This window comes from Trichoderma harzianum, assembly GCF_003025095.1.
Source record: "Trichoderma harzianum CBS 226.95 unplaced genomic scaffold M431scaffold_3, whole genome shotgun sequence".
In the NCBI taxonomy this organism is placed as follows: domain Eukaryota; kingdom Fungi; phylum Ascomycota; class Sordariomycetes; order Hypocreales; family Hypocreaceae; genus Trichoderma; species Trichoderma harzianum.
In genome coordinates, this window is record NW_020209251.1 from 924,679 (window position 1) to 938,902 (window position 14,224).

General features: G+C 52.0%; 4 protein-coding genes across 4 annotated transcripts in view; 2 read left to right on the top strand and 2 right to left on the bottom strand.

The window, feature by feature from the left end:
- Positions 1–1,041: 1,041 nt before the first annotated feature.
- Positions 1,042–1,596, bottom strand: M431DRAFT_479166 (hypothetical protein; the record flags this gene model as incomplete). The annotated part of the gene is made up of 1 exon (XM_024915743.1): positions 1,042–1,596. One exon carries the CDS (start codon positions 1,594–1,596, stop codon positions 1,042–1,044), a length of 555 nt encoding a protein of 184 aa, XP_024777250.1.
- A 1-nt stretch (position 1,597) lies between these two features.
- M431DRAFT_344490 (hypothetical protein) lies at positions 1,598–4,552 on the top strand. Its single transcript, XM_024914435.1, has 4 exons — positions 1,598–1,922; positions 2,062–2,205; positions 2,284–2,297; positions 2,362–4,552. Exons 1-4 carry the CDS (start codon positions 1,884–1,886, stop codon positions 4,388–4,390), a joined length of 2,226 nt encoding a protein of 741 aa, XP_024777251.1. The 5' UTR covers positions 1,598–1,883; the 3' UTR covers positions 4,391–4,552.
- A 1,098-nt stretch (positions 4,553–5,650) lies between these two features.
- On the top strand, positions 5,651–7,539 carry M431DRAFT_2675 (glycosyltransferase family 22 protein; the record flags this gene model as incomplete). The annotated part of the gene is made up of 3 exons (XM_024913920.1): positions 5,651–5,663; positions 5,728–6,165; positions 6,317–7,539. The coding sequence occupies 3 exons, from the start codon at positions 5,651–5,653 to the stop codon at positions 7,537–7,539; spliced, it is 1,674 nt and encodes a 557-aa protein (XP_024777252.1).
- A 781-nt stretch (positions 7,540–8,320) lies between these two features.
- Positions 8,321–14,224, bottom strand: part of M431DRAFT_2676 (hypothetical protein) — a gene marked incomplete at both ends in the record, with an annotated part of 7,113 nt that continues 1,209 nt past the window's right edge. Inside the window, 2 exons of the mRNA XM_024913922.1 lie at positions 8,321–8,584; positions 8,648–13,999. Of these exons, the coding sequence (XP_024777253.1) occupies positions 8,321–8,584; positions 8,648–13,999 (5,616 nt within the window). The remainder of the gene's footprint in view (positions 8,585–8,647; positions 14,000–14,224) is intronic.

Sequence of the window (14,224 nt, forward strand, 5' to 3'; positions counted from 1 at the left end):
GCTGGGGGCCAAAACCGAGATTTGGTTTTTGAGATGGCATGCTGCAAAGAGCTCCTGCTGCCCTGTTGCGAGACATGTGAGTGAGGGTACAGGAATAGCAACACGGCTGAGACATGCTGTTAGAGACAAAGGGTGAATCCCTCAACAATACTCGTCGGTTCTTCCCTTGCGCTCAAACGGTAAAGAAAGTAACCTGAGGTAGCAACTGGATTGCGGGCTGGATATTTTAAGCATCTTGTAGGTGGTATTGAAGCTTTGCCGACCACCACGCGCAACTGTAATTTACCAAGCCTGCGTAGGCGCCAGGGATCGGGATGCCAAGGTTTCCAAATTGATCAGTGCCCGTTGGGAATCTCCTCCCGTGGGCACACTTACTCGTGCTTTTTACCAGTCTGGCAATTGTATTCGCGCGCCGATGCGCAAGTCAGTCAGTCACCTGAGGCACGGCATATGGATGGATTGATTACAGAGCAATGGAACCAACAACTGGCCTGACTCGAGGTTTTGCCGGCCCATTCAACAACTTAGACAGCATCAATCTGGCATCATAGCCTTTGACTACAATGTCACCACCTCTTCAGCTGCTCTCCATCGGGAAGCGATTTTCCCGCCGGGCTGAAATCATAACCTGTAACATACATACAGTACTCGTAATTGCAACCTGCAACGCCAGGCACTTCCGTCCCCCAGCAAAAGAGAAGCGTCTCTCATTCGCCTCGACACCGCACCGGGCTTTCTTTTCCCCTCCCCCACAGCGAGTGAGTTCTGAGCGGCCAGCCAGACGCCGCTCTAGCGCAGACCAGCCCACTGCTAGCTTTCCCAAGCCTGCGTCTAGCCTTGCCTGTTTCTTTGCTGGTCTTCCGTTAAATTCGGCGCTAGGGCCCTTCTGGCAGCGCATGGGAACCTAGGCCAACACGCAGAATCTGCCCATCCAGACTTGTACCACTTGCGGTATTAGTCGCCCGAGTCGCCGTGTGCCACATGAAGGGTGTCGGGTGCGAGAGCCCGTACGAGTAACTGTGCTGGGCTCCCTAACATTCCCTAGCAGTTGCTAGCACTAGCACGGACTAATTGAAGGTACGGAGCGCTAACTTGAAGGTTCTGGTTGGGGTACCTCGCCCTCCGCGGCCGCGCGCGTGCTGCGCAAAGTATTGCGGCCACCAGCCAGTGCCAGCCCTGGGCCCTGCAAGCGGCCTGTCCCCACCGGCCCACAGCGAGCTGGGGAGCCCCGAAGAAAGTGCCTGGAGTGAGTCGCGGATAGCGGACTTTGGACTGGGGGGGTTCCAGAAAACCAACTGGACCACTTCCATGCCTGCTGTGCGAGTCTTCCGCGTCCAGACGCATCTCTGCCTTCTTCCCCCATCGCTTTCTTGCTTCTTGCTTCTTTTGCTTCTGCTTCTCCCGCTTCCTCGACCTGCGCTTTTTGCTCTCCCTGCCTTTTTTCGCCCGTTTTTTTGCTGTCTTCAACTCGGTGCGGCGTCTGTTTTCGTCTCCCGCTCGCTCTCGGTTCCTTTTCGTCGGCGCCGAACCGGACTCGCTCTTGTCTCGTACGCTCTCTTCCACCCGAAGCGGCGCTTCAGCCTCCCACGTCGCCATCACGAGCAAACCCTCACGCAGAGGGAAAAGGCCCGAAACAGCGGGTTGGGCGCTTCTCCGCCAAATTCCGTCTCGTTGATTCACCGGCTTCGACCATTGATTCGTTTGTTTCATCCGACCTTGTCGCCCGCTCGTCGCCTGCATCCTTCGAATGAATAGCCTCGTCCGCCGTCTTCGAATTCGTTGAGCGGCTGTTGCGCGGCTCTGGCTGCTGGAACTCCTTTGTCCTTGACCCACCTCCCTTATATTATACCCGACATCCGGCAGCGACAACATACGACGACATCATGGCCGGATTTTTCAACAAGATTAAAGGCGCGAGCACGGTATGCCCCCTTCCCTACCGACGGCCGTGTTCCTTTCGTTCGCGAGGGAACTATTGAAGCGATTGCCATGCTCCTGAGGAGAATGCTGGCACCCCCCGTACCTAGATATGCACAGTTGCTGACAAACCCTCTCCTTCAGCCATCAACCGCTCAAACTACAAAGGAAGTGGTGGCGAAGAAGAAAGATGAGATCGCACCAGAGTTGACCCCGCTTGAGAAGATGCTGCAGAATGCGGGACCCTTACGAGAGGATGCAGCTGACAAGTTCTTTGGCTTCGAAAATGTATGTCGACCATCCCGTTCATCTATGGATTAGGCCCCTTTCTTGTGTGACTGTCACCATGCTAACATCGCGCCGTAGTTTGGAAACACCTGGTTCGCTTCATCTTGTAGACCCAATCGGCATAGAACCGCATCTCACTAACTTGAATTTGTTTAGCTACTGTAACTCCATCGTACAGGCCTTATTCTACTCCGACCTATTCCGAGAAAATGTAATCAACTACCCATCACTATCACCATCGGATACCCCTAATGGCAGCCGGCCCAAGGTCAACGTCACCCTACGCCCACCCATGAACCCCACTCCAGCGGCGCAGCCGCCGACCAAGAAGGGTATTAGCACCAAGGAGGCGATGAAACAGAGACAGACGCTCAATAATGGGCAACCGGCACCTGGCCAGCCTGCTGTCAAGCCTGAGGATAAGCCAGACACCCCTGAATACAAGAAGAAACAGGCCATGCTCAAGGGGCCAATCCTAGAATTAGCACAGGAAAATGGCATGGCATACGGCATGGACGAGTGTACCTTTACGGGTCTCAAGGACATCTTCCTGGCAGTTCTTCAGAGCAGCACCAGAACGGGAGTCTTGAGTCCTCAGCGCTTCCTTGAGATTTTCAAACGCGATAACGAAATGTTCCGAAACTCGATGCACCAGGACGCTCATGAATTCTATGGCCTCGTATTGAATGACGTCATTGCCAACGTCGAGGCAAATGCGAGAAAGATCCAGGAACGTCTGGAAATCAAGGGTTCAAGCGACCTTACGCAGTCGGTACAGAATGCCTTGGGTTCTGCGATGATGAACAACTTACCGACGGGTTACCGCACTCCTGGGACGGGCTGGGTCCACGACATCTTTGAGGGCGTACTGACCTCGGAAACAAAGTGCCTTACTTGCGAGACGGCATCACAGAGAGACGAGACTTTCCTCGATCTTTCCATTGATCTCGAAGAGCATTCATCTGTGACATCCTGCCTACGGAAATTCTCCGCCGAGGAGATGCTCTGCGAGCGAAACAAATTCCACTGCGACCACTGTGGCGGCCTACAGGAGGCCGAGAAGCGTATGAAGGTCAAGCGGCTACCGAAAGTACTGACTCTGCATCTCAAGCGATTCAAGTACACCGAGGACTATAGCCGCCTTCAGAAGCTCTTCCATCGTGTTGTATACCCCTATCACCTGCGCATGTTCAACACCACAGAAGATGCAGAGGATCCCGACAGGATGTACGAGCTCTACGCTGTCGTTGTTCACATCGGTGGCAATGCGTACCACGGCCATTACGTCTCTATTATCAAGACTCCTGATCGTGGGTGGGTTTTGTTCGACGACGAGATGGTGGAGCCCGTTGATAAGCACTTTGTGCGCAATTTCTTTGGCGACAAGCCTGGTATGGCGACTGCCTATGTCCTCTTTTATCAAGAAACTACTTTTGAGAAGGTCAGAGAGGAGCAAGAGAGGGAGGGTATGGAAGAAGTGAAGCTCGCAACACAGGCTGCTAATGTCGCGCAAGAGGACGGCGTGGCTAAGGAGGAAACCACTCCACTGAAGCGACAAGTGACACAACCTGTCGTAATGCCGGAACATGAGTCGCTGGCGAGTCTCGCACATGCTGCAACTGCTCCTGGGCTGGCACATGTACCCACATCACCGATCGTTGAAATGCCAGCAGTGAACGAAGCTCCATTTGCAAGCCTGCCAAGGACTAGTACAACTAGGGTGGAAACAAGGTCCAAAGATGACTTGAAGAAAGAAAAGAGGGAACGTGAGGCCGCAGAAAAGGCTGCAGAAAAGGCTGCCAAGCAAGCCGAAAAGGAGAAGGAGAAACTAAAAGAGAAGCAACTCAAAGAAGATGAGAAGAAGCGCAGAGAAGATCACATCAAAGCTATGCAAGCCCGAAGAAACGAGCAAGATGAGCTGCAGAAGGCGCTAGAGGCCAGTAAGAAATCCGCAGCGCAAGAAGAAGCCGTTAGAAAGAAGGAAGAAGGCGAAGGCTTTGGATTCCTGAATCGGTCCAAGCGAGGCAGCAAGTCCATGTCGAAGCGCAGCTTTAGCTTCTTCAAAGACAAGAACGGCGCTCTACCAGATGGCGCCATGAATGGCGATGCTCCAGAAAAGGATAAGAAAGGAGGACGCATCAGCATGGGCCTAGGCCGGAAGAAGAGCACATCTTTCCTTTCTTGAAAAGCAGGGATCCAGTGGCCTTGATTTGGAATTTTCAGCTGTCGAATATACTCCAAAGCGCGAGACAGACAGACAGACAACTAAGCATCTAGGAGGGTGTTCGATGACGGCGTATGGCGAATTCGTATGTACGATTGATGACGGGAATATTATGCATTTTACAGCCTTTATCTGAGAGGAAATCATTCAGCACCTAACGATAAAAGAGAGAGCTGGCATGAGAGGCCATCTTATTGTCGATAAATGGCATTTGGGCTGCCTTTGAAGCAGTTTACGCCCTCTTCAACCTCAAAATGGCAAAGGGCCAAGGACAAACGGTGATATATGCTCTACGTGGTAGGGCGACAACATGCACTGGGTCTGTTTTGGTTGCAATGGGTAATGTACGGCTCACTACGGCGGGCTAATACGTTGATTATTACTACTTTTACTATTTTTTTCTATTATTCTTACGGCTCGCCCTTGTCGATTTTCTATTTCTGATTGTTTCTATTTCTTCAAGGGCTGTACCATACACTTCGTTACTTGACATAGCGCTAGGAGGTGATAATATTACGGGAGTGGCTGCGTGTAGTAAGACCCTCAGAGTTGGCTATCTGAAATATCAATCTTATTGAGCTAGCAAAGGCTTCATGGCTTGTGTATGTCCCGAGGTGTTTAAAAAGTGATGATCCTAGTAGGGAATGGTGTAAGTAGCTATGGAACGTCTACCTATGGATTGGGGGCACTGATATATCAGTGGCACAGTATCACTGATAGAGCTGAGATAATTGGCGGTTCCGGCGGAGGATAATTGTACTTAGAGCTCGTAGATGTAATAACGATGTCCATTTCGTCCTTAATAATCAGGAAAATTGCTTCTATGAATTCATTATGCTGAACTTTAATGAAATTAAAGTGATACCGGCGCATGCTGATTGAGATGAGATGCTGGTCGCGATATACATGATGCGGGGGGATGGTTGAGCCGCTCCGAAACGCTGGGCACTCTCACTGTGTTCAGGGAGAGGGCCGGCCAAGTACAACAACATCTCATCAAATCCAACGACCCTGGATCGAGAAATGAGACAAGTGTCCATTGCTGACACTACAAATTGCCAGCTTTCCAGTCAATGCATAATTGACCTTTTTTACTCGCCATCATTATCGATTGTCATCCCGGACACGCTCTAAAGAGGACAGATTAGACAGCAATCTCATGTCTAACAAAGCAGCTCAGTTTCTTATAACGATATGAGTGCCTCCTCCTAAACCACCACAATGGAATTCACAGGTAAGTTGTTGTTGTCGTTTTCTCATATCCAACACCGATATACTAACCGCAAGAGCACGCTCAGATCTCCTCCTCTTCGCCGTGCCGCTGCTGCACCTCCTCGCAGCGCCCTACACCAAAGTCGAAGAGTCCTTCAACCTCCAGGCCACCCACGACATCCTCACCTACGGCACGCCCACCCACGACGTCCACGCGCGGCTCTCGTCCACGTACGACCACTTCACCTTCCCCGGCGCCGTGCCCCGGACGTTTGTCGGGTCGGTGCTCCTGGCGGGCGTGAGCCAGCCGCTGGTTGCCCTGGTCGGGTTCGAGCATGCGCAATTCATCGTGAGGGCCGTGCTGGGGTGTTTTAATGCAGTGTGCTTGGTGGTGTTTGGGAGGGCGGTAAGGGAAGCGTTTGGGAAGGGGGCGGCGAGGTGGTGGGTGGTGTTGAGCGTGAGCCAGTTTCATGTGGTGTTTTATTTGAGCAGGACGCTGCCCAACATGTTTGCCTTTGGATTGAGTGAGTCTTATCACCCCTTTTCTTACAGCTGTATACTCAATCCTGTATACACACACACACACACACACACCTTTGCCTCAGAACTCACGCCCGCCCTCATCTCTCATTACTTCTTCATATTCCTCTCACCATGCTCACATAAACGTACCAGCGACCCTCGCATCAGCCCTCCTCCTCCCCAAAAACGATTCCAAAAAGGCCCACGCCCGCCGCCGCCAAGCCATCGCCCTCCTCGTCTTCGCCACCGCCGTCTTCCGCTCCGAGCTCGCCATCCTCCTCGCCGCCACGGGCCTTCTCTTGCTTGTCAACGGGCTCCTCGGGCTGTGGGAGCTCATCGTCGTCTTCATCGGCTCCTTCACCACGTCGCTCGCGCTCTCTGTGCCCGTCGACTCGTACTTTTGGCAGAGGCCGCTGTGGCCGGAGCTCGCTGGCTTCTACTACAATGCCGTTCTAGGCTCATCCTCTAACTGGGGTGTCTCGCCGTGGCACTATTACTTCACGTCTGCGCTGCCACGCCTCTTACTCAATCCGCTATGCTTCCCGCTCATCGGGTTGGCGCTCTTCCATCGCGCAACATCTCATCGAGTCTGGCATCTCCTCATTCCATCCCTGGCATTCATCACCATATACTCCATCCAGCCGCACAAAGAAACCCGCTTCATCTTCTACGCTGTCCCTCCACTCACCGCGGCCGCAGCCGTAGGCGCAAGCTTCTTCTCTTCTCGCTGGTCAAAGTCTCCCCTCTATAGCATCGCCACCATCGTCCTTGCTCTCTCCGTCCTCGCTTCCTTCGCCGCGAGCACAGCCATGCTCCTCCTCTCATCACTCAATTATCCCGGCGGCGATGCCATCTCTCAACTCTACGCCATCACAGCGAACATCACTTCCTCATCTTCCGAGCTATTCGTCCACGCAGATGTCCTCACTTGCATGACGGGACTCACCCTCTTCGGCCAAAACCTCTACGGCTCTATTCCGACATCTTCCTCTCCAGTCCTCGTCTTCGATAAAACTGAGGTAGACGAAGAACTCCTCCGCCCCGAATTCTGGTCCCAGTTCGACTACGTCCTCATGGAAGACCCATCTCTCGTGCTCGGAACATGGGATACAATCGGCCGTATACATAGCTACGACGGTATCGAGATCTTACGACCCGGTCAGGTAGCCGTGTCAGCAGAGTCATCCCCTAAGCATGGAGAAAACGCCAATGTTCTGGGCCAAGGCGCTACTATTGCTGCTGTTAGGGACACAGTGAGGAAATATACCAGAGGCTGGTGGATAGGCCCGCGGATGTCTCCTCGAATACACATCATGAAACAAGTCCGAAACGACGATGCTGCATTTGAACAAAATGTTTTTAACAGTCCCATATAGAGAAGATCTCCTTTTCCCCATAGATAGTGGCTATCGCATTAAATACTAGTTGGGGTTTTGACTCTAAGAGATTGAATAATACTAAGTAGAATCAACATATAGATACAATACACTCGACAAAAGAAAAAACGAAACAAGAAACTCCAGAAATATTAAATCGATCCAATCAAAAGTATTTTTTTCTTGGTTTCTTCTTATACCATGCTCCCCCCCACCAATGAATGTTCTGTGACTACTTTGCAATAACGATAATGATAAAAAAAAAAGATGAAATACCAAGTCCCCCTTAAAAACCGCTTTGCAAGCCCCAAGTTTGCTGTGCTGTAGATGCATTTGAACCAATCAATCCCCCCTTTGCCACCAAAGAGGTTGTACAAAACGACTCATAACAATATATGTGAGGTATATATATAGTAAAAAACTTGTTGCACCCGCGCACGCATCAAACATCCCCCAGGATGATCCCTCCCTCCAACCCCCCCAGTTAAACAACTTTCGCCGAAAAAAAGACTGCGCCAACGCAAAAGTCTCATATGTAAAATCCATCCGACCACGTTGTAACATGATTGATCCAGAATGCAGTAAAGGGAAATCAAAAACACAAAAAGAAGGGAACTCATGCCCTCTTTTCAACGCCTCCGGCCTCGACGGCTCTATCCTCTCCCAGTTGGGGAGGTAATAGAAGAAGGAAAAGGATTCCACAGAAGCCCCCAAACAAGGTTATGAGATAAGCGCCCATCCGCTTCATGACAGGCTTTAGTAATGTACAACTGATCAAGATTTACTCTTGCTCAGTGTCACTTCCATCTTCTTCAGAATTTTCCACCTCTTCTTCTTCAACATCTTCAATTTCTCCCTTGATGGTCACCCCATTGCTAGGTTCATCTTCAATGGGACCATATTTCTCCTTGTAACGGCCCAACTCCTCTTTCTGTTTCAAGAAGAACTCAAACACCGCAGCCATAGGGGCACGAAGCTGGTTAAGCTCTCGGAGGGTACCGCCTCCAATGGCGAGATGGCGCATGGTCAGGGTCGACACACAAGTCTAGATTCATGTTAGAATGAGGCCCAACAGGCAAGGGATGCTTTGGAGTCAGTAGATGCTTACCTCTATTCTGCTTACTTGATGTTCCATAAAATTGATCAAGAAGCGTTCAGTGACTTCGCCTCCTCGGGTCTTCATACGCTCCAAGAGTTCCGTCTCTGGGGGCTGAAGGCCCGGACCCCTGACTTCCTCCAAAGTGCTGCACAGCATCTCGAGGCGCAAGCTGACTCTCCACAACGACCAGATAGTGTCGGGATCAAATGCAAGGTCACCAGACAGGACTGCAGTGGGCTTGTCGGCCATCAAATCTTGACGCTCATGTTGTAGATGGTTTTCAATACGGCCAGTGAGAGCATGGGGATACAAGGAATAGACAACCTCGGGGTTTTCTAAACCTTTGAGCTTCTTCTCTCCCATCTCTTTGACTTCAAAACCCTGGGAGGTCAAAGACCTCAAATCCTTGCGAATAGCAGTCGCGATTGACTCGTCCTCGAAGGAGGCTTCTGAGCTGGCTGAAACATTTCGGTCTGTGTCTTGATAGTTCTCCAGGCAGCGCTGAATTTCGGAGATGAAGTCCGAAGACACAGTAATCTGGCCGCCATCGGCACAAGCCGAAATACGTGATGCCTTGTTAACCATGGGTCCGAAGTAGTCCATGCGGCGAGTGACGGGATCCGTTTCGCACACACAATCCCCGTAGTGAATGCCCATGCGAACAGACAGTCCTTTAAAGATCAGCGCATTTTCTTTGTCATATATGGGCTGGCACGACATTGAGTTGAGAACCTCTGACGGCCAAGGGACCTCGAGAAGCTCCATCTGAACGGCAAAGCACCAGAGGAGAGCCGAAGTCGCGGTAGGGAATGACACCATGAAGGCATCACCTTCCGTCTTGACTTCGTATCCTCCAATTCGGCGTAGTTGTCGTCGCATCACTTCGTTGTGTAGCTTGATTGCCGATCGCATGGCATTGGGATACATCTCCCAAAGAGTCGTGGAATTCTTGATATCGGTAAAGACAATAGAGACGTTGCCAGTCGGGGCGGGGATTTCCGCCTCGAGCCGGTTGAGGGAAGAGTCGAGAACATCTCCCTTGCCTTTTCGTCCCCTCCTCGTGGAAAGGAGGTAGGGGGCTTCCGCAGGAACTCCCGAAGGGTACAGGGACATGCTCGTGCCCCGATGAAGGCGAGATCGTTCCACTCGTCTCTTGAGGTCGACAACGCTAATCATCATTACCATAATTTTTCCTGATGCTCCGTAGGCCATTGCGATATCACGAAGCTTTTGAGCAGCTCGCATAAGGTCCTGACGCTCTGCTCGCGCGATATCCGTGATGAGACCAGGGGGAAGATACTCCCATAGCTCGCTTGTAGCCATGACAATGATGTCGTCGTTCTCTCGGATGGTCATATTGGTCACGTAAGGTGCCGCCTGTACTGCGGGCATCAAATCAACGTATCCAAAGGCTCGAGAGACTTGTAGAGTATCATTCAGCCGGCCATTGCGCGATACCCATCCACCAGCTTCGCGAATTCTTGATCGTTCTGACGGCTCTGCAGGGTCGTGCTTCCGGGTCAGGATATGATGTTTGCTATCTGTCTTGATAACCATAGCCTGAACATCACCGACATTTGCCACGTAGAGTTCTGTGCCTTGAAGGTATAACACGGTAGCAACTCCTCCGGAGTTGAGATCTTCCCTACTAAGAATGACCGGCTGAGACACACCCCTATGCGATTTTTTCTTCCGGTCATCCGAATATTGTGTTGCGGCGGTCACCAGATCTTTGTTAAGGGCCAAAAAGGCTCTTCGGAGCGCATCAGCAGGTGTTTCGTTCTGGCGGGTTTTCAAGGCCTTGAGTTCCTGAGCAAAAATATGTCCAAAGTTCTCGTGGAGATACTTGGCAATCTTAGATCCGCTGTTAGACAATGCCTGGCCGTCGAAGAGACCCAAAAGCATCTCCGTCTCTGAAGAGTTAAACCGTGGAACAACAAGATCAACCGTGGACAAATGCTCGTTCTTGCCCAAAGTGTCGGCCATACCATATGGTAAATGGCCTGCCAACGACCCGGACGTCCTAACACGTCTGTCTTCGCTTTGATCCGGTATGCTGGGTTGGGTCAGGGTAACGTCCATCAGGCCCAGTATCCTCAGGTTGAGGAGTCGGTTAAAGTCGGTGTACTCCTCGCGGTTTACGGCTCCAGGGCCATCAATGCCGCCCCATGCTGTCTGCTTAATTTCCAGTCGCTTATTTCCCGAAAGATTGAGATATCTCAAGTTCGGGTTCAGGTTCCAGTTCCAGTCGTATGGAACATTGGCAATGTTGTACTTTAGCTGGTTGTTTCCGCAGTCCAAAACCGCAAGCTTCTTCGCTCTTGATATATCAGCTGGCAAGTTGGTGAACTTGTTGCCATTGATATACAAGGTTTGAAGAAGACTCGACTCTTCCAAGTCATCTGCCGGAAGACTTGTCAAAACATTTCCAGAGAGGTACAGCTCTACTAGCTGTGGCCAGCTTTGCATTGACCTCTGAGGCATGTCGCTGACCTCCCAGTTGTAGGACAAGTTGAGAACTCTGAGCTCGGCAAGCTGTGTGATCTGGTCAAACACGTCGTCGTCCAGTCGGTTATCCGCAAGGTACAGATTTCGCAATGATCCGGCGAACGTGTTGGTTAGTCTAGACGACAAACCTGAGTCCTTTCTCAGTGACTGATTCGAAGTCGAGACCGTGTTCTGAGATTGCGATGTTCCCCTAGACATGACAGACGTCTTACGCCCGCCCTTTCCATAAACGGACACGACAGAACTCTTTCGGTCTGCTCCCGGGATATTGGGCGTTGGGCCTACGCTCAGAAGCGTGGTGCTTGACGCTTGGCTCGGCCGGCGCTCTTCTCCCAGCTCCTCAGAGCTACCACTGGCGGAAAGTGTCCCCATCGGGAGCGTCTTACCATTTGTCGTCGGAGGTGGTCCTTGCTGCTCTTCACCAGGTAGTCTGGGGGCCCTTGACGCGGCCTTGGGGAAGTTTTCTAGCATGTTGGAAGAGGCGTTGAAGGTTTCGAGCTTGTTGGCCCACCAAATTTCCATAGGCAGTTTGGAGATGTTGTTGTCTCGCACGTCGAGGACCCTAAGCTCTGTTAGGCAGCCTATCTGGGGCGGCAGTTCGCTCACAGAGTTATGAGCAATGCTAAAATGCTCCAGGCGGCTCAGGGCACCAATTTGAGGCGGGAGTGAGACGAAATGGTTCTTGTCGAGGACAAGGCGTTCCAGGTTCGGCATGTTGGAGAATGCGGAGTCGATGCTCGCCAGCTGGCCCTGAGAAAGGTTCAGGGTCTTGAGGGTTGGGAGCGGCTCTCGGATTTCAAACTTGTTGAGCGGGTTCGAGTTCAATTTGAGTTGACGAATGCGCTCAAATTTGCCAACAAAGGCCGAGATATGATTGTGAGCGGCGTACAAGATCTCCAGCTTGGGCAGTTCGGAAATGACGTCGATATTAGTGATGTAGTTGTATTTGATGTCAAGCTCGCGCAAGCTAATAAGGTCACTGAACGACTCGGGGACACCGCCGCTGAGATGATTATTGGTGATAAGTAGCTTTTCCAGACTCTTGAGCTGGCCAATCTCTTCCGGCAGCTCTGCGATGGAGTTGAAACTTAGATCCAAGTCAACCAGGCTGTGCAGGTCGCATAAGAAGGGCGGGAATGCATCCAAGAAGTTGGAGGAAATATTCAAACTCCTCAACGCTTGGTATGCGCCAAAGTAAGGGGGCAGGTGCGTCAGGCGGTTGTTGGCGAGGTTCATTCTCAGCAGGCCGGTGAGGGTGTTTAATTCAGCGTGGTCCAGCTGCTCCAACCTGTTGTTTGAGGCATCCAGGTACGTGAGCCTCGCGGCCCGGCCAAGGCTGAGTGGTAGTTTTCTTGCTTCATTGTTATTGAATTTGATGTCTCGGAGGTTCTTGCAGGACTGGATAAAATCTCGCGGTACATCCAGAGACAGGTTACGAGAGAGATTAAGAGATATAATATCGTTAGCCTTAAGATAGAGGGAGATGGGAATGGTGACGAGGTTGCGACCGGCAAGATCGACGTAGTTAACCTTTTGAGTGGCCTTGATGCCCAGGTCCGCCGTCCTTGAGTGGAAGTCACTCTCTCGGGCAGACAGGAACATGAAGCGACACAGGTAGCCGTTGTCCTCTCGGCCCAAATCCTCTATTCTGTCCTTTTCCTCGTAACCGACCTGCTGTAGGAGGCGTTTTTGGATGAGTAAGGGCCGCTCGCCTGGGGTTAGGACGCGGATAAGGTCATGCTTCTTCATGATGATGTGGTAGTTTTCGAGACCGTCAACGACATATGTCTTCTTAATCACTTGTGATATGACCTCGGCAACGGTGGCGTCTAAAGCCATAGAGTGGGTTGAAAAGGTCCCGTCCGATCGGAATATGCGAATAAAGTAAGGCGTCAGTTTCTCCTCGGGTCGCGGTGGGCTCGAGAGCTCTTCCACTTCTGGCTGCTGTATCGTAGTATCCTCGGTGCCTCGGCGGACTGCCCAGCTATCAGGGGCATCCCAACTTCCTCCCTTCGGCGGAGAAACTGCCGAATCGATGGGGTCAGGGTCGATGTTCACGAAGGAGGTGTCCATGGGGGTCAATGGGGGTGGCTTGGCCAGAATACCTTCCATATCGTTCAAGTTCGTGTCAAGGTGGTACATGTGTCCAGGATCAGCGCGGTCGGTCGGGCCAATGGTCTCGTCGCAGTCGTTCGGCCGAAGGGGTCGCTTGTTTTTGGAGAAGGGGAAGTTGTTCTTGAACGTTCCGCCGCGCCCTGCCAGGGACCGGGTATCAGAAGCATCGGACACATCTCCAGAGCCGAGTACAAAGGTAGAAGGAAAGGCGGATGGCGACAGCTCGGGGCGCGTCAAGTCCGTCTTGGAGGACTTTGCCTGCAAAGACCTGGTAGACTGGGGTAAGTCTCTCAGCTTGGAGCCGCCACTGTTGCCATCATCTTTGTCCTTATGCCGTCGAAATCGGCCCATGAAGCCAAGCTTGCCATGGTGGCCAGGGGAAGCGTGTCCCTCAAGCACACCAGACCTCGAGTAGGGCGCCTGTCCGCTACCAATGCTCGGTGTCGGGCTTTGAGCTCTGGAGCGTGAGCTGCTGAAGAGCGTCCCCGCCATGCCCCCTCGTTCGCGAGGATATGAACTGCTCGTAGAGTCTTCCCGACTGGTGGTCGGCCGCAGGCTCCTCGGATCATCGATACTCTTGTTATGGCGGTGATGGTGACCGGGGAGGTGAACGATGCCGGCGCGTGAGGACTGTGAAGATTTCGGCGGCACTTGAGGCGCGCCATCCGACATGTATCGTTCCCGATCGGGGCCCGTCATGATGTCTCTTACGGGAGCCTCTCCATATCGCGCAATGTCCTAGAAGAAAGACGGGCAGGTCAGATTCTGTGTCATGATTGCAAGGCGAAACCGATTTCCAATTTCGACCCCCACTATTCGTGGATCGCAGGCGGCCCCATAACGAAAAAAAGAGTGGATCAAAGATGAAAGGTACAGATGAGAGCTTACGCCGTTTTGGGAAAAGGGAGGCAGGGACATGGAGGCTGCACAATAAGAAAAGAAATATGAAATACGGTAAAGGGG

Coding starts and splice junctions, on each gene's coding strand:
- M431DRAFT_344490 (XM_024914435.1), top strand. CDS start 1,884: ATGGCCGGATTTTTCAACAAGATTAAAGGCGCGAGCACG. Junction 1,923..2,061: donor AGATTAAAGGCGCGAGCACG/GTATGCCCCCTT, acceptor CCTCTCCTTCAG/CCATCAACCGCTCAAACTAC.